Source organism: Pungitius pungitius, chromosome 16 (assembly GCF_949316345.1).
Source record: "Pungitius pungitius chromosome 16, fPunPun2.1, whole genome shotgun sequence".
NCBI lineage: Eukaryota > Metazoa > Chordata > Actinopteri > Perciformes > Gasterosteidae > Pungitius > Pungitius pungitius.
The window spans coordinates 3035312-3062347 of record NC_084915.1 but is presented as its reverse complement, the minus strand read 5'-3'; the positions used below and the strand labels follow the sequence as shown (position 1 = coordinate 3062347).

At 39.3% G+C, this 27036-nt stretch overlaps 1 protein-coding gene across 2 annotated transcripts; it reads left to right on the top strand.

Annotated features, from left to right (window-relative positions):
• The first annotated feature begins 69 nt into the window (after positions 1 to 69).
• Positions 70 to 26455, top strand: jhy (junctional cadherin complex regulator). 2 transcript variants are annotated; one of them, XR_009942529.1, is made up of 8 exons: positions 70 to 602; positions 1474 to 1712; positions 12070 to 12655; positions 16753 to 17186; positions 17463 to 17706; positions 21479 to 21565; positions 22494 to 22979; positions 23881 to 24020. XR_009942529.1 is itself a non-coding variant. In XM_062558130.1 (8 exons), the coding sequence occupies exons 2-8, from the start codon at positions 1474 to 1476 to the stop codon at positions 24079 to 24081; spliced, it is 1920 nt and encodes a 639-aa protein (XP_062414114.1). In that variant the 5' UTR covers positions 1175 to 1271; the 3' UTR covers positions 24082 to 26455. The 2 variants fall into 2 exon arrangements, 1 of the variants encoding a protein (XP_062414114.1); XM_062558130.1 differs by lacking the exon at positions 70 to 602 and adding an exon at positions 1175 to 1271 and having other exon boundaries at positions 21479 to 21566; positions 22852 to 22979; positions 23881 to 26455.
• The last annotated feature ends 581 nt before the right edge of the window (positions 26456 to 27036 follow it).

The window sequence follows — 27036 nt, the reverse complement described above, 5'->3', positions numbered from 1 at the left end:
GAGATGGCTAACAATGGCAGTATGTTTTGTACAGTATGCTCTATTAAGTCTTTCTGGCTGGGAGAAACCAGCATGAGAGGCTACAGCAGTGCTGTAATTTAAATGCTTGACTGCAGAACTCTTGCCTCGATCACGGACCGGCATTTGGGAAAGAATGTTTGTATTTTGAAATATATTCAGAAAAAGTGACTTACGTGCCCTGGTATCAAGAGGCCTGCGAACCTGTGGTTGAGGACCACTGGTTTAAATTACCCCTTGTGGGATCATAGTTGGATACATAGCGACAGTTACTGGTCGAACTGGTCCACTACATGCCTGTAAAAACCACGAGGGGTGGAGTACATACAGCAGGGGGCATGATTAGCGTGGCTAAGGTAAACGGTAAAGTGGGCTTCTTATGCAATGGACTTTCCAGCGAGGACTATCGTTTTTAAATCAATCTTTAGTCTGGCAGGAAAGATGTCTTCCACCTCTTCCAAAATGCACCTATGGATAATTTGACTTGTCAATAAACGGCGCTTTTCTAAGGAGCACTTGAAGACTGCATGTGTGCGTCGGCGTTTCCATGGTGGCGTTGCTATGGAGTACTGACAGGACAACAGGTTAGTATCTGAAGTATTAGTGTGCTTGGCGTTAACTCTGCCTTTGTCTTTGTTGGACTGGTCTCCGTGTTAACGGTAAGCAGGGGATATTGTCATGTCGTTAGGACTGAAGTTTTTTTTTCGTTTGGTATAACCTGCTACGCTAGCAGACAACGTGATCCTTGTTAAGTTATATAACGTTAACTTAACCAGCCGACGATAATTTGAATAGTTGAATAGTTTATAGTTAAGCAATGGGAAAATGTATTAATTTAATTGGCAGTCAGTGGGACGAATGCCCTACTAAACGATTGGTGCTTTCATTTCGCTTGAATGTATAAGTATAAATTCCCTATCAGTCTCTTGTATTCAAACATGCAACACAGTCAGTCCTAGATTACTATTCCTACAACTGCATGGAACAAGACATAGATGCTGTAATGTGTATTTCACGGAAACAATAACGTTAGCTTATTTGTAAGGGAGGTGCTGTTATAATCTAGTTCTTCAAACATTTGTAAACTGTTGTACCTATTAAGACTTTTGGTTATCAACGTCATTGATGTCTTACCCATTTAAGGTTTTCACATGGCTTCACTGGAACACATTGATGGGCTGGAGCTAGGATTAAAGTCATATGACGGCTGTGTTCCATACTGGTTAAGGGTCAAGAATATAAAGAACACCCAGGTTAGCATCAATAATATCAGACCTGCACTTTACCCAGACAGAGATGTGCAGTTCACAGCCACCAAATCAATACACGAATGCTCAACATACTACTGTTGCTTCTACAGCCTGCTGCTTTTCCTGTACAATACATAGTATATCTTCTTGTTGCAGTGTTTGTAAGTTGCCCAGCTGTAAGCGTCTTTGGTTGAATTCAATACAGATGATGAGATCTCACGAAGCAGACACAGACATGGATACTGGACTGAAACATAAGAAGTTGTCTCACGTGTTGAAGGATGAGCAAGGGAAGCAAAATGACCGCCTACAGCAGAGAGATGAAGATGGATTCAGTGATGAAGAAACAGAGGATTGCCAGCTTTATGATAGCCTTGATGCAGCATCACACAACCATGCCAAACGTACCCCCACCCTGTTACAGACTGAATATGCGGACACAAGGTAAGTTACTCCATTTTCGCAGTGTTGCAATTAAATGATGGTACCCAAAGTAGCACGCACAGACCGAGCCTCAGTGTGGTAAGAGGTGTGTTCTGTTGTGCATTTAAAGGCATCAAACAATGGTATCAGGCTGCAATGACCACATTCGGAGTATATATCGTTTTGGCAAAGTCAGAACAATAATTATGTTTCTTACTTTGTGCCAATAAATAGTCAACACTCTGGGGCTGCAAACACAGAAAAGCGGTAGAGACATCTGGTGGTTTGTCAGACTATCAGCAGCCCTATGGACCAAAACCCTCATTTGAGAGGCTTTAGTTCCTCATATGTGTAATATTAGTTTGTACTTTTCTGGTTTAGAAGCATTTCACGCCATGAAGATGAAAGTTAGAACTCTAGAACTTTAGGAATACAATACAAGAGAAGATGTAAGACAAAAAAGGGAGATAAAGCAACGACAAAACCCACAAATAGACGAGTAAAAAAGTAAACAGTAAAGAACTGAAACTGAAAATGCGTTGGAATGCTATAAGCTGAATTAATTTTAGAAAGTTGCTTAAAGTACAGAAATTAATTCTAAACATTGCTGAAAGAATAGAAATAGGAGAAGCTGAAATAAATTAAAAAATTGCGGAAAATACAGAAATGAGAAAAGCTGAAATTGAGTAGAAGTAGAAGCAGTAGTAGCAGTAGAAGAAGTAAGTACTAGTTGTACTAGTATTTGAAAGAGCAGTTCGTATTTTAACAAAACAGCTTCATTCTGTGCTTCATGGTTGAGGTACAGATAATGATTGGGGCTTTTATTTTGAAATAATGGAATTGGGTGAGGGGGTTGGGAGACGGAATGTTTGTCATTCACACTAAATGGACTTGGTAAAATAAATTTCTACAGCGGTCTTCTAGTCTTCTGACCACTCAAAGCGCTTTAACACTACATGACATCATTCACCCATACATACACTAATGACAGGACCTACCATACACAGTGGCAACTGCCCATCAGTAACTAACATTCACCCACTGTAGTCACAGCTAGAGGAGAATTGCCTTTCCCAAGGACACATTGACATGCAGGTTAGCCAGGCCTGGGATCAAACCACCAACCTTCTGATTGGCAGATGGCCACGCTCCCGACTCACCCACAGTCGCCCTAAGCAAAGGAAACTAAGAAGTTATTAATTGATGGCCCTCATCAAACATTACAATAAGAATTTTCTCCATGGGGGATTGAAATACTAGTAGTAATACTAGAAGTACTAGTAATATTAGTAGTAGTAAAAGTCATTTTAGTATTAATACCAGTACTATTTGAAAGAGCAATAAGTATTCAATGAAACAGCTTTATCCTAAGCTTCATGGTTAAATTACAGATAATCATTGTAGATTTTAGGGAGGGAGGAAGAGAGGAAGAGGGTAAGGAAAGGAGAGATGTCTGTTGACAGAAAGCATAGCTGCGTCATGTGACTGTACTAATCAGCTGTTATGGTTTAGCTGTGTGAGACAGTGCAGCGCGCTTGTGTAAGTATCCACGGCAACAGGGCAGCTGGGGAAGGGGGTGGAGAGAAGGAGATCATGTCAGGCTGCACTATTCAGCTAATATGGATCATCTGTGAGTCACAGACAGAGCCAAAGCAAGTAGCCGTGACAACGGAGCAGCTGCGGTCACACAAGCTCACAGGGGCAGAGACACACATTGGCCCTTTCTCAATACGTAAGACGGCGAGAACGGACTCGCGTTCCCGCGAGAATAGACTCGGGAGACAGACTCCGGAATCCTGACTCGCAGGTTTCGGGAGAACGGAGAACGGACATTTCCGCAATTGGAACAGCAGCTGACTTGATGACGTCAATGCGTCAGCCGGTCTTGCTAAGACGTTTTAATTTAGTTTTTGACTTAAATATTTTACTATTAACAAGCTTTTGTCTAATTTTCATTTAAAATTAGAAATGGTATATATAATATTGAGCACCATATATATAATCAGTCATATAATCAGTGTAGTGGTCCTCGTACAGCAAGCTGCTGACCACACATGAAAGATCTTACAGAGAACTATACAATAAATCATATGTGGAATTTTTTTATTCATTATTATTATAATTGAGAGCTTCAGAGTTTCTTTCAAGTGGAAGTTCTGCTGCCGGTTTAGAGTCTCGATGACGGTCTACTCCTACTCATGTTCTTTAATCAAAACATTGTTAGTTTTAATGCACAATGATGGACTATAAACAAGCTGCACTCTGCGGTTACAGAAAATGCGTTAAAGCTACATTTAAACATGAAGTTATGAAGCTAAACTCTGTCCTCAAACAGACGTAACCGGTGAACAACATCAGTCTCTGACACCACATTAAAACTTATGAAGACTCGTTATAGTACAGTTAAATCTCATGTATAGTCGCTACGGAGACGTGAAAACCGGCGGAGCATTTCAGAGAAGACTCGCCGAAAACAGGCTGCTCTGTGCGGGCTGAGATGAGCTGACCGCCCGGTACTGGAGGGTCTGACGGTCCGTTAACTACACCTCACATCTCCATCCACGGAGAAGATTGTTATGAAGGCTGAATGTAACATTTGCTTTAACAACAAAAGTTGCTTTAACAACTAACTTCAGGTCATAAAATCACATTACGTTACTTAAATAAAGTAGTATTTAAAAACTTCGACATAAAGTTGTGTTTATTTTCCTCTGTCGTTGTTGCCTGTTGCTGAGGTGAAATGCATTCTGGGATATTTGGCTCTCACAAGAACACGAGCCTGCACTGATGCATGCCCGGTAAAATGGGCGGGGCGAGTCACATCCAGGTTTTATGACCGTTCTCGGCCAGATGCGGACTTTAGAATTGGAACAGTACTCGGGCTGCGACTGATGACGTTTCACGAGTCCACGAGAACAAACGTCCACACAAGAACGCATATTGAGAAAGGGCCAATGATTTACTCAGAATCTACACCTTAAAAAAATGCCCCCTGGAGCAAAACTAGCCAGGTGATCCAAAAAATAATGTGATTGTAAGACACACAAGACTCTACCGAACGCATGAGTGTAGTTTTCCTGTCTCTATGTGTATTAAAACTGCTGCAGTTTACAAAACATGTACCTTCTGTTTTAAAAAAAATATATGTCGGTAGATAAATAACTGTGGGATTCCATACTCAAATGAGTCCGAGCAGCACAAGCACGGCATCGTCTTAATCCAAAATGAAGCCTGAAAAGTAAATATTGTGCCCGTGAGTGCAAAAGTGCCATTTTTGTTTTTACTGAACTCTGACACGGCTTCCACTCTGCTCCACTGTAAGAAACACAATACACACTAATGTAAAACTCAGAATCGCACCCCAAAACGAATAAAACAAAAATAGTCATCATGAAAAAGTTATAATAGATATCAACAAGCTGTTTTTTTTATAAAATTGTCAAGACTTGTGTCAATATTTTTAAGTTCAAATGGTGTCTCTAGCTGAAAGATGGGAAAAGCTGAAAAAGTTGAAAATTGAAGGAGTTTTGAGAGGATTTCCATTCCAACAATAAGTTGATTAAAGATTAAAAGAACAATACTTGGAATACATGAATGCATTCCACCAATATCCACGCACCCATCGACCATCCAAAAATGGAAGATGGATTAGGTTTGGGAGGAGGAAGACCACAAGAGAACCCCCCGCAGTGTTTGCAAGGAACCTGAACTTGCCGACAACGAACTGCCAACGTCGTTGTCAACCAGCACCGCAAACTATTCTGCTGACTTTATCAAGGGGAGACATCAAGAAATGCATGGTCTTTTTGTCACCAGGCGACCGTGAAACATACCATCGCCAGCGGTAAGTGTTAATTATCTTGATATGATTTAACTGTCTGGGTCAGGAGCCCTTTACAATTAGTTAACGTTAACTAGCTCTGATTAGCTATTTATCTAATGTTAGCTACGAAGGCTTGCCAGCTAGTTAACGTTGATGTTTCCTCTCCTTGTAAGTTACTGACATTTTGTGGTTAACAGCCAATCCTCTATTCCGGTAAAATACAATTAGTTAAAACTGTAGTTGACGGTTCAAGATTCAAATGTGTTGTTCTTTGTTTTTACAGAAGAATGGAATAATCAGTTAAATAACAGAGAGCCAACTGTGGAAGCTGTGAATCAGATGCAAAGACAGCGTTATGAAGAATGGTCAAGCTGTTTGAAATTGCTGAACATATTGCTTAACACGAGCAACTACAAAGAAAGAGTTTTATTTATGTTTTCTGTTCATTTTGGTTAAAAAAAAGGATAAATGTTATTTCACAAGTTTCAAAAAATGCCCCCAATTTCTTATGAAATGCCCGTGGCTTTTAGTCAGTAGGGGGCAAAAATGTTCTATCCTCAGGTTGAGACAGTATGTGAGTGTTTTTTATCTGGCAAGGTAGTTCAGCCGATAAGGGTTCACCCTTTCCAAAGGAAGACTTTCCAATGTCCCCTTATACCAATCGTCCGTGGATATGGAGGACTAAAAGTGCCACAATTAACTAAATAAATACACAATTAAATAATTACTTAAATGTGTCATTAATTAATTAAAATTAGAAAAAAATACATAAATGTGTACTTAAATGTGTCATTAATTAATTAAAATTAGAATTAAATACATAAATGTGTAATTAAATGTGTCATTAATTAATTAAAATACAGATTCATTTTATAAAAAATACATATTTCACTATTTACATTAACATTTCATGATCCTGCGTTGCAGTGCTTCATGAATTACTTAAAACTGTCAAACTGACCCATCAAAGTCAGTGGGCGGGGCTAACGCGAATCCAGTCTGATCCATTGCTTTGGTAGAGTACCTGGCCACGGCAGTATTTTGTTCCTGGCCCAAACTCTTTGTGGCATATAGATGGCCACCATAAGCTCATCAGGTCAGTGATATTAGCAGATAAACAATGCATCTTTCTAGATGTTTCATTACAATTCATGTGTTTGCAACAGGTGGAGATTTGTTGTCCACGGTGGGGTGGATGGATTCAGTCGTTTAGTAGCTCTGCATCAATCCAGTATCCGGAATTGATTTGTCTTGACTTGATACACAGGGTAACCAATCAGGCGTTAGGTTCCGCCTACCAACTTTTGATGGGTCAGTTTGACAGTTTTAAGTAATTCATGAAGCACTGCAACGCAGGATCATGAAATGTAAATGTAAATAGTGAAATAAGTATATATGTATTTTACATAACATGAATCTGTATTTGAATTAATTAATGACACATTTATTAACACATTTATGTATTGATTCTATTTTTAATTAATTAATGACACATTTAAGCAATTATTTAATGATGTGTTTATTTATTGAATTGTGGCACTTTTAGTCCTCCATACGTGGAAGGGGTATCTGTAGAAATCCAGAACCCGAGAATACTCTTTTGTGCCATATACAATAGTATTCAAAACAGTTTAGCGTTGTTGCTACTCCTTGCACTGCTCACTTTGGCTCCCAGAATACATTGGGAAGTGAAAGCTTCAAGTCATATCTTTTCCTTCTCTATCCAAAATATTTGTATATTTATAAAAACATTTGTATATAAATACCAGCTTCAGAATAACATTTACTCAATGTAGGGCGCATATGTGAAGCCCGTCCTGTGCGGCCCGCCACCCGAGTGCGTATTGCCGGGTGACAGCCGCGTGATCCATTTCATTTCAGTCAAAGTCGCTCTTCTATCAGCTTGAATCAGTCGCCCACAGGACTCCTGCATACTGGATGTTTTTCCCTTTTCACACCATTCTTTGTAAACCCTAGAAATGGTTGTGCGTTAAAATCCCAGTAACTGAGCAGATTGTGAAATAACCATGCCACGCTCAAAATTGCTTAAATCACCTTTCGTTCCCATTCTGACATTCAGTTTGGAGTTCAGGAGATTGTCTTGACCAGGACCACACCCCTAAATGCATTGAAGCAACTGCCATGTGATTGGTTGATTAGATAATTGCATTAATGAGAAATTGAACAGGTGTTTCTAATAATCCTTTAGGTGAGTGTATTTTGTTTGTAAATGTAACACAACACCAGCTTTGCCTTTTTGTTATTTACGAAAGAACAGTTCTTTACGATGGTGGCACATGGAGTAGAGAGGGTGTGCTGGGAGGACGATGGTGGTGCATGGAGTAGTGCAGTGCGGTGGGGGTCGCAAGGTTGGTGGTTCAAATCCCAGCTGCCCCATGTGCCATGTCGAAGTGTCCCTGATCAAGACACCTAACCCCTAATTGCTCCCCAGGCAAAAATGTAATGCACGGGTTATATGTCCCCTTATACCAATCGTCCGTGGAAGGGGTATCTGTAGAAATCCAGAACCCGAGAATAGTCTTTTGTGCCATATACAATAGTATTCAAAACAGTTTAGCGTTGTTGCTACTCCTTGCACTGCTCACTTTGGCTCCCAGAATACATTGGGAAGTGAAAGCTTCAAGTCATATCTTTTCCTTCTCTATGTAAGTCGCTTTGGATAAAAGCGTCAGCTAAATAACATGTAATGTAATGTAACCACAAATTCGGCAGTTCGATCCCTGGCTGCTCCATGTCTCATGTCGAAGTGTCCCTGAGCAAAACACCCAACCCCTAACTGCTTCCCGGGCAAAATTTAAAAATCTTGGGTTAAGAAATGCAATATACAGTATGTCGCTTTGGATAAAAGCGTCAGCTAAATGACATATAATGTGAATAAACCACAATTGGTCAACTCCATGTCAATCCATACGTTTGTACCCTCAGGATTCACACATTTATATATGTACCTCGTTTGTTCTGCCCAGTAGTCAAACTTTATGTTAGGACCTCCCAGTCCTCCTTGTTGCTTGCCTTTCTATAGTTTACCTAATTTCATTTAAACTATTTTGCCCTTTTTTGTGTGACATTGCATACAATTGGCTGAAAAGTTTTTTCGCCAACAGGAGACAGTTTGTTTATGTTAATAATAATAATTTATATTAATAACCTGACTATCAAAATATCAAAAATCAAATTTAATAATTTTCAGTGGAAAAAAATCTTACTCAAGGGATTTAAATGAAACTTAAAGAAAATTAAATTAAAATTGAATGCCTCAAGTGTCATCTACAACATTTTTAGGTATTATTATTGATGAAAGCTGAAGTTGGAGTAAACATATTGGCATTGGCATATTGTTAGTCCAAATTAATCGGAATCATAAGGAGGGTTGGACATATTATCTCGGCAAACTGTCTCCTTGTTCTTTACTACAGTTTGATTTTATATTGTAATATATTACAATATAAAATTAAACAAAACATTTCTGAAGGACATTTTTTGCAGAGAAGTAGGAAAAGTTCTGGCCCAAACTTTTCCTACTTCATCGGAAAAAAATGTCCTTCAGAAATGTTTTGTTGGGATGGCAACACAATCTCAGCTGCTACTTTATTTCAGAAACTGCATATTCTTACCATTTATGAGAGTCAATGTATTAGTGTTCATTTCTTTCTTTTATTTTTCGGTACAATTGCAAACCATGCATTCTTTTACATGCACGCACATACAAACATAACACAATTACTTTATTATCATATGCATATTTCGTTTGAAGTTTTTAAGTTTGTAAATATTTTAATAATATATAGGTGGAAGCTTCAATCAATTAAGCCAAGTTGGCTTTCTTCCTGCACAGTCATATGTATTATCTATATTGTTTGTTTATTGTTTATGTTGTATTGCTTGAATTGTGCAAATAAAAATTAAAAGTTCCTCACCTATACACTTAGAAAGTGATCTTTCAGTTCATAACTTGTCTCGCTGAGCTCACTTGGATTCATTTCTGTTCTTAATATGAAGTATCTATAAAACTGTCACAGCCTCAGTAGGATGTTAGTCAGTGTGAAAGTTAGTTAAAGTGACTTTTCACTAACAACTGAAGACCAGCTGCTGTTAACAGCTCCCGGTAACATGAGGTGCTCATTGTGTATTGGTTATGAACATGTTTTGGTACATTGATGTTCATAAGAAGCAATACATGGATCCAGGGTGGGTGGAGGTGAGAAGGACAGTCTGGGCCAGGGTCTCTATGGGTGAGTGACATGGGAGGGCAGCACGGCGGAGTTAAAGTTACCAGTAAGAGCAGTTTGTTCTCACGTCTTATGCGTATTTAAAAACACGGTTATCAATGTCACATAACTTTCTTCATTCAAGTTAGTCATTTTATAAACTAACTTGTGATGTTATATATTATACAACATTTCTATTGGTAGATATTTGAGTGAATTCTATTTCTTAACTTAAGACATTAATAAAAGACGTATGAAAAAGATTCTGAATGTTGTATAGACCTGTAACGTGTAGAAGCACTAAAAAGTGGAATTTGTCGCCTCTAATAATTTTAGTGATAGGATTTAGTTTTTAGAAGAAAAAAAACTTGTATTCATGATTAAGCTAGATTAATGAATATCAAAATTTTAAGATTAATTCGTTTAAAAAAAAAATCTATTGACAGCCCTATTGAAAAGGAAAGACATAGGTTTCATTTTCCTGGTGATATAGTAGATGTTATGTATGTTATCCGATTATTTTGAGTGTAGCCTTGTGTATCACAATAATGATATAAACGTGGCATTATATACTACTCACCATGATGAGATCGAGATGGACCTGTCCTTGTTCAATTTGCCTATTGAACTTGATCACCAATTTAAATGTCTGTGACAAATTCATTGAAATTAAGCAGATAATAGTGCTGCTTAGATTGTATATAGCAAGGAGAATAGCAGCAGCAAATAAACCTTTTACGTTTAAACATTACATTGATGATGAAAGATAAATAGCGCTCATTCATCACTTAACAATGAAGTGGTGTCAGTTATTTAATGAGATGCAGGCACCTTGTAGAGAAAATGGCCTAATTCAGAAGGTTTCACAATAACAGCTTTCATTTGAGGTAAATTAGATTTTTGTCTTGTTTGGGTGGATCACAATAAGTGGTCACTCGTAGTCCATTAACAAGGATCATTGTTGATGAAAAGGAGATCTCTCTTTCTGTCTTTTGAAGGAGCAGAGGTAGGCCGTGTATATATGGTGAGAAAAATACTACATCTTTTTTGGAGCTTCATTCTTTCTTTTTCCAGCAGACATGGGCACAGTAATTTACCCCCAAAAGAGAGGGGGGCATTCTCCATTTTCCCGTCATTAACCCGTACAGATTGATATCCACCAAGTGTGGGTTCGCTTCCAAAGTACATTGTTTCAGAGGAAAATGACCATGACATGTTTTCACAAAAGGCTTCATTTCATTGAGCCGAGGCAGTGGACAGTCCATTCCCATCATCATGTTCTCATAGTCCTCCTCAAAGCGAGTAAGCCCTTTCACACACATTGCCACTGCATAGTTTACAAACGCAATGGGCATTTCCTATTCAAGTAAAAGATTCCTATTCAAGCAACTTCATTCATTCCTCTTGACTATGTTTTACACCTCGCTCAAAATATTGCAAAAGGATTTTTGAGTATAGTCATTTTCATATATTTTCCCATTCAGTGTTTGTAACAATATTTCTCTGGCTTTTGTATGTCCCAGTATATATATGTCTGAAATATTAGGCTGTGGTGTCTGCCAGTATTGCAAGCATCACTTCCAGCTGCATGTTGTCTATAATGCATTCTCCAACTTGTATGAGTCTGAGTCATTAGAGAGACATCCCTTACCCTTTTGGCCTCATCCAAGTGAAGGGCCCTACACCTAGGCAACCCTCCCCCTGACGCACAACATAACGGCAGGAGAATTAGGCTCCCCTCGTCCTCTCCGTAAGCACAACAAAGAGGCTCTTCGCTATTTATTTTAATGAGATCTTTTCATCACCATCAGAAAGAGGATTTTAGTCTGCAATTTTCAAGCCATTTCATAAGCTGAAAATTGCCGTTTGTGAACTATTCCCCCCCTAGCAGCTCTCAAATACACTCTCATTAATGAGCCTGGAGGTGAAAATACGAAAATTGTCTATAAATACAGGCACATAATCTCCCTCATCTGTTTCAATTTCAGAAGTCTCTGATAAGGCCCAGCTCTTTTTGTTTAGGGACAACATTATTCCACATTGTATAATGTCTCTTGTTCCTTTGACCTTAAAGGCCAAGGGGACATTCACATGTCTGTAAAACTTGGATATGTTAGTAATAAAGCTGCTTACCAACAATTAAATCAGTTACCAATAATATATTTTTTTGCCTGTACTGTACATATGTGGACATGTTTATTTCAAATTCTTACCTCCTTCATTGATTTCAAATAGCAATATAGTTTTAACTTACTGATGTAACTAATATTCCCAGGCTAGATCTATTGAGCATACGATAAATATTGTTGTTTTTTTAACCTCACAGCCAGCTGCTCTCTGACGATGCCTACTATGACCTACGCTATGACCCCAACTGGCGGACCAACCTGAGGGGAGTTGGCTGCTTCAACCAGAGTCCACACATTTCTGTTGAGGAATATTATCAGTTCCCGAAAGACAAACTTACTCATCCACCTGTTGAGAGCCGAGGACCTGTTACAAAAGGAGGGTACAGATATATTGTCGCCACAAGTCCAGCTGTTCTGGTAACCCCTGAAATGGCCGGCAATGAGCCTGACCCAACATCTCACCACTGTCACCACCATGCGTTACAATTCCGATCATCAGAGGTTGACTTTTCAAAGCCACCCTGCAATATTCATGAAGAGGCAAAGGACAAAAGTTTGCTGACAGGTGATAAATGTAAGACCTTCCTGCAAGAACTGAGATGTACACAAGGCGGACTCACTGAAAGAGAGCAGATCACCGCATTCCCCAAGGTTTTGTTTAACAAAATGCCGGAACGATTGTCAGAGGACATTGTGGAACGCAACAAAACAACGCTGGGACACAACACATCCAAATGTGGTTCGTACGTGAGTGTGCATGTACTTAAGCGGGATGTCAATAAGGTGTGTATATCATTTGGAGTCTAATCAACCAACAACATATGCTAATGGTTAGGATTCCTGGAGTGTCATGTGATGAATTCTCATACAGCTCTTTAATAACCTCCTTTAGGCAGGCCCTCTGTTGAAACAGGCTGCAATTACAGAAGCAGACAGCAGGAGCTGCACTAACATTGATAATGATTCTTTGGATGTCGACAACAGCAAATATTGGAATATAATATGCAACATGAATTTGTTACATTTCTGAATGATAGATTAATCTATTGGATATAATGGTCTTCATGAATTACCTTTTTTTTCTTCTAGATTTTGGGCTGGTTGTTTTGGAAAGGAAGATGATTATGGCATGGCGTGATAGTGATGATAGCGCTGTGGTATATTTTGCGATATCTTTACCATGTTGCGGTGTTTTAAACACAGAAGTCAGTTCTGTAGCTTGTCACTGCTCATATACACAGCACGAGGTGTTGGGTCTTTAGGTCTTTCAAAGATCTGAATTCAATGTCGACCCAAGTGAAAAGCAGTGCGAGTGTCAGCATATTTACTCTTACTTCTACTTTTTACGGGGTGGTTCCTTAAATGTAGCTGTTCCCCTGAGCACAATATAAGCCTTGATTGTTTTTTTTATTCTTCTTGACTCAAGTTAATGATCATTTAGGAATATTGTTGCTATCTATATCCCCTTTATTGTCATCTCAGAGAACTAAGAGAATATCCTATGATGTGTGTCCTGATAGTCTGGAAAATTAATTTGGCAGAGGAGCATAGCTGTTTTCATCCGCCTTTCTCCAATATATGAAAAGAGCCAGGTCTGGCAATGTAGTGCTTATTATCGGTTGATGTGTACAACAAGAACATCAGAGACGCATGGTTACCAATAGGCTCTCAGAGATCCCTGCACCTGGCACAGTGGCATAATTGGTCAGGATGGCCCGCATTCCCCATTTGTAGGGCCACAAGACTGTTTGCTGGCTATAATACCCCGAACCATCTGAGCCCCAGCCCTTGACAATGTCTCATATCACCACCATTTACATAGTCGAGAGCCGTTAGCTTTGTCCAATGGTAAACAGAGCCTTTCCCTTGTGTTTATCCATTTCCCTCTAAATTTGCTTATTAGTTTTCCATTGCCCTGTCTCCCCATAGACGTGTCTTACTTAATGGGGGACATAGAGCTCAAAGGAAGATTAAGCTATGAATTGGCTATGTTCTGCCAAATACACAGTGTATCAACAGAAATGCTCAGAAATAGGCTTAAAGCAAGGTAATTTTTTGTATCATATTTTTTAAGCAGTATCAATGTAAAAACTGCAGTTCTTTGCAGAATTGGGATTAAAATGCCAACAAGGGCAGTCTATCCAAAGAGGAATAAACATATACAATTTGTAGGAACTTAAACAGTTCCTTCTTCAGATTCATACGTGAGCATCAGCAGGTTAATCAAAATCAAACCATCCCAACACTCCTTGGTGCCATCACCATGAGACTTCTATTTTAACTACAATATTGACTAATTATGAAATAAGCGCTGAATTAAGCATGCCAGTGGCAAATGCGCAAGGCATGGTTTGTTTTACTGTTAAATCAAAGCCCATTATCCCTGACACAAACACTGATTCAACTGATTCACAGTTTGTGGTTTTTGAGTTGTGTTTCACAATGAGCTTTGGAATAGGTAATTTGATTTTCACAAGTGTTGAATAAAATAATATATTATTTTAAGATCAAAGAAGAGACATTTGAGACTATTGCTATTTTCAGCCTTCGGTATTTGATTTTTGGAAATGTATTTTTTAAATGTCATATAGAAAAACACTATATTATTTTGCAACGCTTGTTGTGCTTCCTCCCACCCTTACTTATCTGTGGCTCCTTGCAAAAGAAAGCAACACTCCACGTACAAGTCACATCACTTTGACAAACTAATGTGTCCAGACAAGCCAGTTGTTACTAGGCCTTTATTAATACAGCCCATTTAGTCTTTTGAAGAGCGCGGCCATCTGAAGACAACTTGTGATAATTAGACGTGTTATTAAATGTACACAATTTCCTAATGCAGCAAATGCCTTGCTCAGCCAAGTGGCAGTAGCCACGATTGGCTTCATCGGGGTTTGGGCCTCCTTTGATAAACACAGAAGTAGCAGATCAATCTTCTGCTATTGCACTCACCCCTTAGAGTCCCTACTCCTCCGGTAGGCCCTTACTTCAAAGCGAGGGCAACATAATGTACAATCTTTTAATAGCTTTAGACCAAAGCTCTGGGGAGCTCTCTGCCACTGTATACCCTGCCTCAGTCTAAACACCTAATCAGGATTACCTGAGCTGCCCACAATAGCAGCTAAATGCAATTCAAGATCCACAGCCCCTTTGAAGTCTTCATTGCGAAAAGCAGATGTTTCCCGGGTACAGGAGGTAATACAGCTTGCTGCAATTGCCGGACTTTGTTGTGACACCATCTCACAGCGAAGCAATTATGAGCCATCCAATTTAGTAAAAAAGATATTACACAGCTTAGCATGTTCAAAATGCAATACAGGCCATTTGCTGCAACTGACTGGGATGTTTATTATGGCTGACAGAAGGCAATGTCAGGGAAAATGGGCTTTGTGATTGTGTACGATGGACATGAAGTAGTCACTGACACCTGCTCCCGATCATTATAAGAATGTTCTATCCTTATTGATCATCTGAAACACTACCCACATTTCTAAACGGCTCTCTGTCATTTCAAAAATATTCATTGGGCCGGTTAATTACCAAAAGCATGAAAATGTCCTCAAAAGCCACAGAGAGAGGACAATATAGCTTACATATTGAAACAGCATGATAACTAGATGGTTTGTCCAGACTTCTAATACTGTATTCCAGTATGATAGTAGCATTTCAGCCTATTACATGTAATCACAAACACAGATATTGATGGATATGTTACAACTGGATCCACTCATACTTTGCGGTCCTCGCCTATTCAAGCTCACAGAAATGGTGGCATTCAGTAAAAAAGTCTTCAGCATGTCAATACCATCGATCCACTAAGATGGTCCTCTACCACGGAGGGGAGTCCTGAAGTTTACTAAATGATTTTCATTACAGTATTACCTGAGCATATTTCCATGACTCAATGGGTATATTAGGAACAAGTAAAACAACAAACGGGTGTACTATGAGGAGGTCCATTCAATTAGACAGGTATTGATAGTTATGGATGCAATATTGATGCCACTCAGTAACTTTAGTTTTGTTGGGTTTGATGGGCTTTAGTAAAGGCTAGTACAGACGCACAATATATAACAATCAGCATATTAGTTTCTCTTTATTTTGGTCTAAATCTGGCAGTAACTAGTAGCTTTTCTTCAAAAGCATTTCGAGATTTAGAGGTAAAATAATGTGCCGATTGTTGTATATTGTGCGTATTGTGTATGCACACTTAGATATCAAGGGTCATCCAGCTGCTGCAAAGTTGCGATGCTATTGCCTTCTTGCCTTGTCTTCTAATTTATTCAATTTAACGAACAATTTAAACAGCCACCATGGCGCTGCCAAGCAGATGAGGATGCATATTTTCCACTGGAATGGGAAAACCTGAAGATTGCTAAATCAGTGGCATTAGATGCATGATTTTTTGTTTCTTCATTTGAACAGGGACAATTTCTCCCCACTCATAGACCTCCTACTAAATAATTGGGCAAGATCATGCAAAGAAGATCTCCAGCCCTTCTTACACTCAGGAATGAATTGTACTTTGTATTATGAAGCGCTTGTGTTTCCCTGGCGTTTTTTTTCTCAGGTGAATGTGTAGATTCAGAATTGATGTTTTTTGCTCCAACCAATTTCAGATATAGGCCAAGCTAGATGTTATTATAGCTCAGACAGGATATAGAAAATCAACATTTACAGTAGCATTCTTTGCCTATGAAGATGGCAAAATTTGACTCACAATTAGTGTTTGTTTTCAGGTAATACAAGACAGTATTCCAAATGGGTATGATGCTGACTGTCATATGCCATATATTTACACCCCTGCATACCATCGTCACCATCAGTACTTTTGGTACTGACTTTTTACATCAATGAATAAACTGTCAATCCTTCTTTAGCCCCAAGGCCCCCAGATCAGGGAAAGGAAGAAAGCCCAGCAGAAAGAACACCCCAACCTTACTCTACCACAGAAGGAGCCACCAGCTGAGTGGGGAGACCGTCGGAGCTCCGCATTTGCCGGAGCATCCACTGTAACTCAGCCGAACCCCCAGAAGGCGACTTCATTGCAACCCTTGCTCCCCACCATCCACCTCAACGTCAGCCTTAACACTGCTTCCTATTTCCTTCCGTCAATCGGAGCCCAGGATGACCTCATGGATTTAGCATCTCTTCACAGTTCTCCACATTGGAGCCCTGCATCTGAAGATGAAATTTCTTTGTCCCCTGGATGTCAACAAACAAATCCAGGAATATCCTCCCGGATGTCTTGGAGACGGGAAAACGCACATCTGCCCCACCGAAATGAGGAGAGTTGCTCGAAACAACGGCAAAGGTGAACCATTTATATACTTTGTTTCCTGGCCAAACATGAGAAACAGCTCACAAAAAATAGAGAATGTAGGTAAAAATAATAACTAGAGCTATTACAACCCAATGGTTCAATGAACTCAGAAATTACAGAATTTTTCTGGTTTGCGTAAATTGACTAGCAATGAGCACCATATGAAAAATGAAAGACAATATAAGCATATACAAAATATAATAATAGGAAAAATACATTTTTGTGTTGTAGTCTATATATTCATCCATCAAGAGCTTTGTGTTTCAGGGGAGCTGCATTGCAGTGGCCATTAACCTGTGATGGGGAGGACCAGAAGCAAATTGCACAAAACCTCACTTTGTCCCTGGGCTCCAGCTCCTACCCACTTCTGCCAGCTATAGGAAAGTCAATGACAGGAACAGAGCAGATTCCTGATATGAACTCAGTCTATCCCGTCCATAGAAGCAGCTCTAACAGCTACCTGATTCAGATGGAGAAACAGAAACAACTAAGGACGAGAGTCACATACAAGGTTGGTATGTTGGTGAGCTTCATTGCCGTCAAAAAATGAGGGATGAATGCTAACAGGTGTTATATTACAGTGTTAGTGTATCATTGTATATCTGTATGGCTGTCATCTAATCTGGGATGTCACACAGATAACAGAAAGCTCCATGTGATTGTTGTGTTTGTTTTAAAAGCATGTCGTTTAAAAACGACACAAAACTCACTACAAAACACATATTCAGTGTATGTAAAACATATACTGAATAATTGCATTCCAGTTAGGAAAATAAGAAGTAATTATCGAGTTTCACCCAACAAAAGTGACAGATGAATTTTTCAATTGAGTGGCATTCCCTGTTAATCCCCATGTACACAAGAGTTTACACAAGTAAATACCCCTTTGAAGTTCCAGATAATCCCCTCAGCTGTCTCCATGCAGGGACGGCTTAATCCAGCAGGAGTGTTCTGGTGACTAAGGACACAAAACATCAGGTTAATTATCCAGCTCCACTAAGCTATACTTAATTGCCATAAGATGATGACTATATAAACCACAGAGCTGCATACTCTGAAAATCCATTTAAAGATGTGTTAGTGCCACTAAAGATGCCAATTTGCATTTAAAGATTTGCCTGCAGTTGCTCACCTCCCCATTTCCCTTGGTTTCCCGGGCTGAGATCTGTGCTGATGTTGGGTATATTTCAGTTCAGTAATGCTTCTTGCTGTTCAAGTCGGTACAAGTCTCACTGTTAAAACTGATCCCAGAATTGGTGCAAACTGGAAAGCAAAATAAATACTGAATAATAACAAGATAATGTTAAATTGTGGGATCTCAGGATCACAACAATATCACTCTTGTCAGACGTTAAGTAATGCATGTGTGTCGAAACAACTTCTGGCCAGACCAATCAGATCAATCAGTGTCAGCTTTGACTGTGGTGTCTGTGTAACAAACCGTCTGAATCATCAGGTTGGCCTTAAGTACCATAATATAAACAAATAATCTCTCTTTGTGCACACATTAGCACATGACTGGCCATGCTCTTAGATACCCTTTTCTCCCTCAAATGCAGGCAACACAGACAGATTAATTATATTCATAGACCATCGGTGTCAACTATTTGATAATTCGATCAAAGAAGGAGCCAGATTAAATTATCGTACAATCAGGAAAAATATGATTATGATAGAAAGCACCACTGCAAGGGGTATGGTGTATCATGTCTTCCTCAACCAACTGTGGTAATGGTGGTGCATGGAGTAGTGAGATGCACTGGGAGCTGCAAGGTTAATGGTTCGAATCCCGGCTGCTCCATGTGCTGTGTGGAAGTGTCCCTGAGCAAGACACTCCTAATTTCTCCCCAGGCAAAATGTAACGCATGGGTTATAATGCAATGTAAGTGTTAGCTAAATGACATGTAAAGTAATTATGGAGTAAGCTAGACCCAAGAAAGGCAAGAAAGAACCCTTAACATATTGCTGCTAGTGAGTGCTGGGCACCTTGTGGTGCCCAGCACTCACTATCTGACCTCCTGTCTCTCCCATCATGTTAGCCATCATGTCTTACGAGATTACAGGCTCAACTTGAAAAGCGGTCTTATTGCAGTACCCGGGCATGAAAGCAGATGAGCGTGACTTAGGGGTGGAGTGAGAGGGGACAGGGCTTGGAAAGAAAGGTATCCTGTTGTGTGCATGGCCAATTGCTAAAGCAAACTGAAATCCTTCTTTCGAAAAAGCACCCAGTAAAATCTGGAATGATGAGCCTCCTTTTGTCTGGGGTGGCTTGTGGATTGCATGCCGCTATTCACATATGGTCACACATGCACGCATGCACGCACGCATAAACCATCATCAGTGGCTGCTTGGGAGTGCGTATACAGTACATCTCTTTGTTTCTTTGCCACTATTAATTGTATCATTTCATCCTCACCTACTCCTCAAGTTCCTTTAAAAAAAAATGTTTAAAAGCTCACTCTACTCTGTTTGTGTCAAGTAATTTAACAACCACTGATGCACACAAACTTATATATAGGACTAATAGGTTTCCCATTTAATTAAATTACATACATTTTATTTTGTAAATCCCAAATTACAGATTTGTCTCAGAGGTCTTTAAAGTATGTACTGCAGTATTCCCTGTCCCAAAACCCTGCAGGAAAAACTCTTCAAAAAAAGAAAAACCCTTCTATGGGAGTAAAAAGAAGGAACCTTATGGAGAACGGCAGAGAAATCCCACTCCCGGGATGGACAGTGAATGGACAGCAATGAATGTCATGTGCACAGAATGAACAACGCACATTCAATGCAACATGATAGTATACTGTAAAGTCTATCTGATTGTTGTTGAGGGGACTTTCAGATGGGTTACCACTAACGAGGAACAGTTATTATGATCAATTACCTAGGAACCATGAATGTCTGCACACAACTGGTTGCGAGTTCATCACAAAGTCTGAGATACTTGAGAACTTTAAATCTTGCAGGACAATATCTTTAATCAGATATTCATCACGACTCTGCCATTCCTAGAGTCACGCTACCATTGTGGCTGAAAGCATAAAGACAGTCCTTGTTTATAAGGCATGTGTTCGGCTCGACATAAAACAGAGTTTCATACACAGTATATACCGTATGCTGTTTAATTCGAGATACTGTAGTGCAGTGATTCTCAACTGTCTCACCGTTTTTAGTGGGCCTTTGCATGGGAAAATAAAAATTTATAAAAAAGAAAAAGAAATCATCCTGTGATTTTATTTTGAAGGGACTTTTTTAATGCAGCGGAGTGTCGGTTTTTTTGCCGACCCGTCCGTCCATGTTGTCGACAACGACAACGCTAGCACCCCTCCCCCCCCCCCCGTTCTCAAGGTTGGCATGTATGATAATTTCAGATGTTGAGAATGTTCCCCAATTTGGGTCGCGGCTTGTCATTGAGGGGTGATGGTGGGTCCCGGAGCCAGACCAGTTTAGAACCACTGCTGTAGTGTAACCCATAGTGGTACTGTATATCAGCAATAGGGAAAACATTCCTCAAATCACTCACCACCTTCTGATACTCCTATAGCTCCTCTGCTTTGTAGTGTTTGATTTATCAGTGCTTTTTTTGTTTCTGCAAGCTTGTGAGACAGACAAACATGAAGGAAGCAGTGTTTCAAAATCTTTGGTGAATAATGCAGCCAACGTCAATCACGTTGGCTTCATTATTAGATGTATTTGTAACATTCCTCTGCTACACGTGGGTTCTTTAATATACTGATGCCAGTACACTAAATTTTTGAGTTCTTTATTTCAATATGAACAATCCTTGATATCAATGTGTGGTCTCGGCCATGCCCGAGAGCGCACCCGCTGTTTTCCCCTCTCTGCTGTTGAGCCCGACAGACTCGGCTTCTTTCATTCCTCTTGCTCCTCCGTCTATTGCTCATTTTGAAGGGGAAGACATCATTAGCCGATTGGATTCAGCAAGGCTGTAAGTCCCTCCCGGCACCGTTACCTGAACCAATCCGCCCTCTGCAGCACCTGAGAAAATGATAGTAGTGCTGTGGCAGTGAGGCCTTCCAACAACTACCTGCCACCACAGTATAACTATTATTTTCTGCATCATCATTGAAACAAATATTAGACACATCACAGTATGTACAAAATGTAGTAAATAATATATTGTTTCAACCATGGTGCTATTTTGACTGCCATCAAGTTCAACAAAGATCAGCTTTAGAAAATCAAGTGTCACTTGCTGTTTAATCGCACAAATGGTATCTCTCTCTCTCTCTCCCTCCCCCCCTCTCTCTCTCTCTCAGGCATACAGTCTGAAAGACTACAAGCAGTTGAAATCAGATATAGTTCTGCAAGGCCTCGGTCCTGACTACACAGCCATAGAAGAGACAGTAAGTAATGACTTACAAAATCAGTCAGTGTCAACTCAGCAAAAATGGTCAAAGACCATACCCTTTGTGTTAGGCAGGTTAAGTCATCCAGAAACTGCACAAAACTATTATTAAATTACATTTTTCAAATTACATTTGGTTCTTAGCCTTATTGGAGCAACTGAACCCTGCAAGCTTCAACGGTGCATTCATTGAACTCTTCGTTGTTGAATAGATAAAATATGATTTCTGATGATTCATTCAAAAGATAGGTATAAATTGTATTAGTGCACACAACGAAATGCATCAGTTGCACACAAAATCTGTTGACAACAAAACCAACAAAACATGAATTTCACTCAAAAACACTCAATGAACAGTTACACCAAATCAATGGTGTGTGTGTGTGTTGTTGGGTTAGACACAAAATGCAGGGAAGATGCGCCGTTGTAGTGCAATAATAAATGAGCACAAAACATTAAGTAGTTCTAATAAAAACTGTTGAACACATCTCTACCTTTAGATAACGTAAAACGTGAATGGCTGTTGTTAGAGCCAGTGTCCGTACAAATGGAGTAGAAACATAAGCAAACATTCCATATTTGCCTATAAACCCTTTGAACTGTTAGTGGAAGGATGGAGAAATGTAAAACATAACTCTTTCTACTGACCCTTTTAATAATCAACATGGTTAATAAGAACCTTTCAGCAATAGAAGACAGGAATAAATCTCTAGACTAGTGTAGACATTTTCTGCTTTCCATTTCACAGCTTTTCTGGTTTTAGAAGAATAATGGAGAAAAACAAAGTACTAAGGCTGCCCTAAATACCAGGATATAGTGATACAATAATAACAAACAAATCACAGAACCAAGTGTGACTAGAATTGGTTTGGACAGACATTCCTTATGACTGGTGTCACTGTGTGTCAACTGTTCTTCATTTAAAGGCTTCCATGCTGTTCCATGGATAAAGCAAAGCAAATAAGGGTACCTCTAAGAAGTTAAGTGCTTTATGCTAGGATGCATTTTTAAATCCCCAGCAGTGAAAAGTGAGCATGTATGGCCAATTTACACCAGATTGTGGTCTGGGGATCTCTAGGTCTAAATTGTGAATGATATGTGTAAATGTTTCCCCCCTGAATGGCTGGCTGTGTTTGGTTTTGTTGGGCTGTGTGGAGAGGCTCTGCTGGGGGAGCACAAAGAGAAAGGCCTTAAGAGAGAAATGGCTCAGTTAATTAAAACCCCTTTTATAATCTGCTTCTATTTCTCTCTCACCCCCTCTCTCGCTCTTTCACTGTCATCATGCTGAGAAACTGAAGCGACAGAAGCTGTATTCAAATGTGATCCGCGAGCAGAACAAAAAGATAAGTAGGATTCCCTTTCTACTGGCCAAGGACCCGGAAGGCAATGACAACAAAGTTCCCAGGATGAAGGTGCGTGGGTGCTCCTTTGAATGTGTGAAACCGCACATGTGTTTTTCACAACAGGCATGTATGCTTAAGGTTGTTAAAGAGAGATGTTGTGTAAGCGAAAAGACAAGGAGTGTATTTGATCAGGAAGAAGGTCTTTACATGGCTCCAACCCGTAATCTGGATTCTCTAAACCGGACACTGCTGATCCTGGATTGCCAGTCTGACACAGTTGGTTAGCAAAACATTAATATACATTAGAAGGAAAATACAGATTTTTTTTAAATTATGAACATTTTAACGGTTATTACTGTATGTGTATTTAATGGCATACTCGTAAAAATATAATATTTTCACACACACACAAAGGAAGTTGTCGTCCTACAGAAAGCACTGACCAAAATCCACATAATAAGGGAAAGCACCATGTAAATAAACAGAACATATTCCAACTAATCCATCGACTCTATCGCCTTAGACTTTAAGATACTTTTTACCTTTTATGGTTAAATTCAGACTGACAGAAGATTTACTAAATGAGGGAATTATCTGATTAATCAGATAATCTTTTTCTCCTGCTCCAAACTATTAATCCACTATTGGTTGACCTCTAGTGACGTTTATTATAAGCAATACTACAAATTATTGCGACTGAAACCTGTGTCCTGTCTCACAAAGTTTAGAAGTTAAATCCACCAACAGTTACATTTAGCAATGGAGAATTATACATCACACGTACTGTGTTGTGTTTTAACTGTGTTGTACTGGTAAAGTTATATAACCATGACAAGCACCTTGTAGTGTACATCAGAGAAATAATAGGACACAGTGGACAGAGGTTTTAGATAGTTATTTGAATACAGCTCATATACAGTAACTATTTAGTACAGTGACATGCATGGATCTTTGTCTATTTCTGTTTTAGGCCTTGGAATATGCTAAAACCATAGCCAAACCTCCTGTACAGTTTCAACCCCAGCAGAGACAGAAATACCAATCCAAAGGCTTCCGTGAGCATGTTTTTGACCCGGATGTCCCCCAGATGGCTGAACTGGAAGCCCTTAGAAAACGGCATGAAGAAGAAAAGAAGGTTGTGGCACTCTTCAGAAAACAACATGCTGTCTAAGGCAAGATGAACGGATCCCACACTCTACTATAAATTTATATTCCAAAAGGACGGATACAACATACTGCCGCATTCTATTTGTGAGGCCGAGTATCATGTCAACATTCATTACCACATACCTTTTGTGGCAGCTATGTCACTTTTAACATTTAGTTTTATCGGGAGAAATTTGACATTAAATGAATCACTCTAGTTTTGTTTTAACAATGCCAGGGAATAGGTTTACTGTGGTCTTTGATTTGGTACTGCATATACTTAAGAGGTGTTGACTAAGGAAATTCTACTAGTTTAAAACAGAAATCATCAATTTTTATGGATTTTTTGGAACTGGTGTCCATTACTATGTCAATTAACTGCAGCATTTCTGCCTTGGCTTTACTACTCAGCCAAAACTACAGGTTCCTTCTTACATCTGAATTACTGCATTCACTTCAAATCAACGTGTTTCAGCAAAAATTTCCTTCAGTTCATTTGAATGAATAGTGTGTTTGGGATTATAAAAAAAAAACTCAGTTGTGAAAATATGAAACAGCATCGTCTCTGGAAAAAATGCAAGCCTGTAAATATAACATTTGGGTAGCAAATCAAGACAGTGATCAATGGGCCAGTAAAGTGAAACAGGTTAATGTAAGTGTCACTAACATGGGCCAACTGTGTGCAAAGAACTCTTTGGATGAATTTGGTTGTCATGCCTTGTCTATTACATCCAACTTGTTCCTTGTGATTTCTTCCCGTGTACGAAACTAAATAATGAAGCAGGTGTTGTTCATATTCCGTCCTTCCTGTTTCTTTAGTATCTATTTACACACACACAGGGTCCATCCGATCACAAGCAGCAAAGATTTGTTTTCCATGCACTATTGGTTTAAGGGGTGTATTCTTATACATAGAGAGATGTTTGCCTTTCTCTTAGTGTCACTGGAAACATTTTCTTACTCAAATGATGTGCTAGTTGGATGTCACTGACCGCCCTAAGGCTTTTTTTTATTTTTATGAATGAGTCAACCTAATTAACTATTCCACAGCACTGTCTAATCCACACACTCTATTTTTCCCCAAATAATTGTTTTACCCTATCATTCTTAGCCCATTACACAGAGTTTAACCTAGAATATTCAACAAGTCTTTTGTTGTGGGTCTTGGTCTTCTTTTTACGGGAGAAAAACTGCTCAAATGATGACACTTTGAAGCTCCCTGATTTGCTCACAGTCCTGTGTTTTGAAGCCTCATTGTGAGTAGTAACTCCTCCCCAACACAAAGCACTCTCAAGCAGCTCATTTTACTAATTGAACCCTCAGATCATTATCAAAGCACCATTTACCTCTGTGCCATATTTTAATGAGATTATAGTCTCTATTTAACCCATCATTGAAGCCCTGTGTTTTTAGTGTTAAGTTCTCCGCTGCATGGTTGGAAACAAAGGGCCGAGGCCTTATTAATTTAATGAGAAACGGCGCCTATCTAGACTTAGTCTCATTGCTTCTTTTTTAGGTCCCACCTACTTTTTTGCCATTGAAATTCAGTTAATTGAACGAGTCTGTCTCCGTTATACAAGAAGGAGCCAAATTAGCATCCCTTTCTGCCCATTGGGAAGCTAAGGCAGACGAGGAGGCTTTGATGTGAGAAGCACAATTTCAGTAGGCGGCAGGCTTCCTGAAAATGAGCTGATGGCCCTGCTATTAGGACCAAATGCAGATGCGTCCATGTGTTGCAAAACACTTAATCTTTTAATTGATCACCTTCTGCATGGCCTGTTCTCCACGTAGTCCTTTCCCCCCACCGCCTGTTAATCCCAATCACACATTTTCTTTGACACAAATATCTTTTTAAAAGAAAAGGATGGCAATTCCGGCATGAAGGACCAGAAAGGAACACTTGCTATCGTGCAATGTGGTCAGAGACGGATAATGTTAGAACTAATGAATACATGCAATAAGGTCAAATGTGGCAAAGTCGATTTTGCCTCGACATTTGTTTAAGAAGTGAATTATTAAAATAACCCTGAAATTGTGCAAAAGTGTCCACCATATAGCTTACACACACTACTAAAGGAAATCCGAACTCAAAATCATAAAATCTGTTACAACATTGCAGCATCAAAAATCTTTGGAATATGTGCTGTAAATTGACACAATGTAAAGCTAATTTTATGGAATATGTAAATTTTGTATGCCCTTTTTCTATGAATAATAAAACGAAATAAATCTTTTCCCACCGCAAAACGAAGTTTGGACTGCAGATGATTTAAAAATAATAATGAAGTTCAAATATAAGGTGTTTCCATGGGCACATTCTGCATTGAACAAACAGATTAATGGCGGCACAAGAAATACATTAACTGTCTATAGGCTTGAACTATACCGCATTTTATTAATTTTCCTTAGAAAATTAATTCATGCGAAATGAATAGTCTTAGGTCAAACAGATTGCATTATTAACTGTAGTGTTCATAATAACTGCATTTCTGCACCTGCCCTCACAGGGAGTCATAGGAATTCTCAAGAGACCAGCAGAAGAACATTGGTGACATAATCAGACGTGTTCAAGATTGTCGTACACCATAATTATTTTCATTTTCAGTAATGAACCATTACTTTAGGTGCATCATGTAGCTACCGAAGATATTTCCATCTGTTGACTGACATGAATGATTTTCCTGATTCAAGTCCCGATCTAGCTTTTACCTGTGTGTTGTTGCATGCACGACTCATGTGTTATTTTAGACATTATGGGATGCCTGTGTTTTGCGCCGCTGTTAGCGGGTTTAGAGCGCAGCGGGTTCCAGACCAGCGCGCATGAAGAGCGGCGCTCATGCCTGGATAAGGAGCCGAGCCGACCGCAGCACCACATGCCCGCGCGCATCTAATATTTGTTGCATAAATAATCCATTCAGTAGCATTATGTGGTTATTATTTTCTTCCCCAAATAATGTTGAAATATGTATAATAATATCAA

What these genes read in the sequence shown, in the direction of transcription:
- jhy (XM_062558130.1), top strand. Translation starts at nt 1,474, where the DNA reads ATGATGAGATCTCACGAAGCAGACACAGACATGGATACTGGACTGAAA. An exon ending in ACTGAATATGCGGACACAAG is followed by an intron (nt 1,713 to 12,069) that starts GTAAGTTACTCC and finishes TTAACCTCACAG; the next exon opens with CCAGCTGCTCTCTGACGATG. An exon ending in CACAGCCATAGAAGAGACAG is followed by an intron (nt 21,567 to 22,851) that starts TAAGTAATGACT and finishes ACTGTCATCATG; the next exon opens with CTGAGAAACTGAAGCGACAG.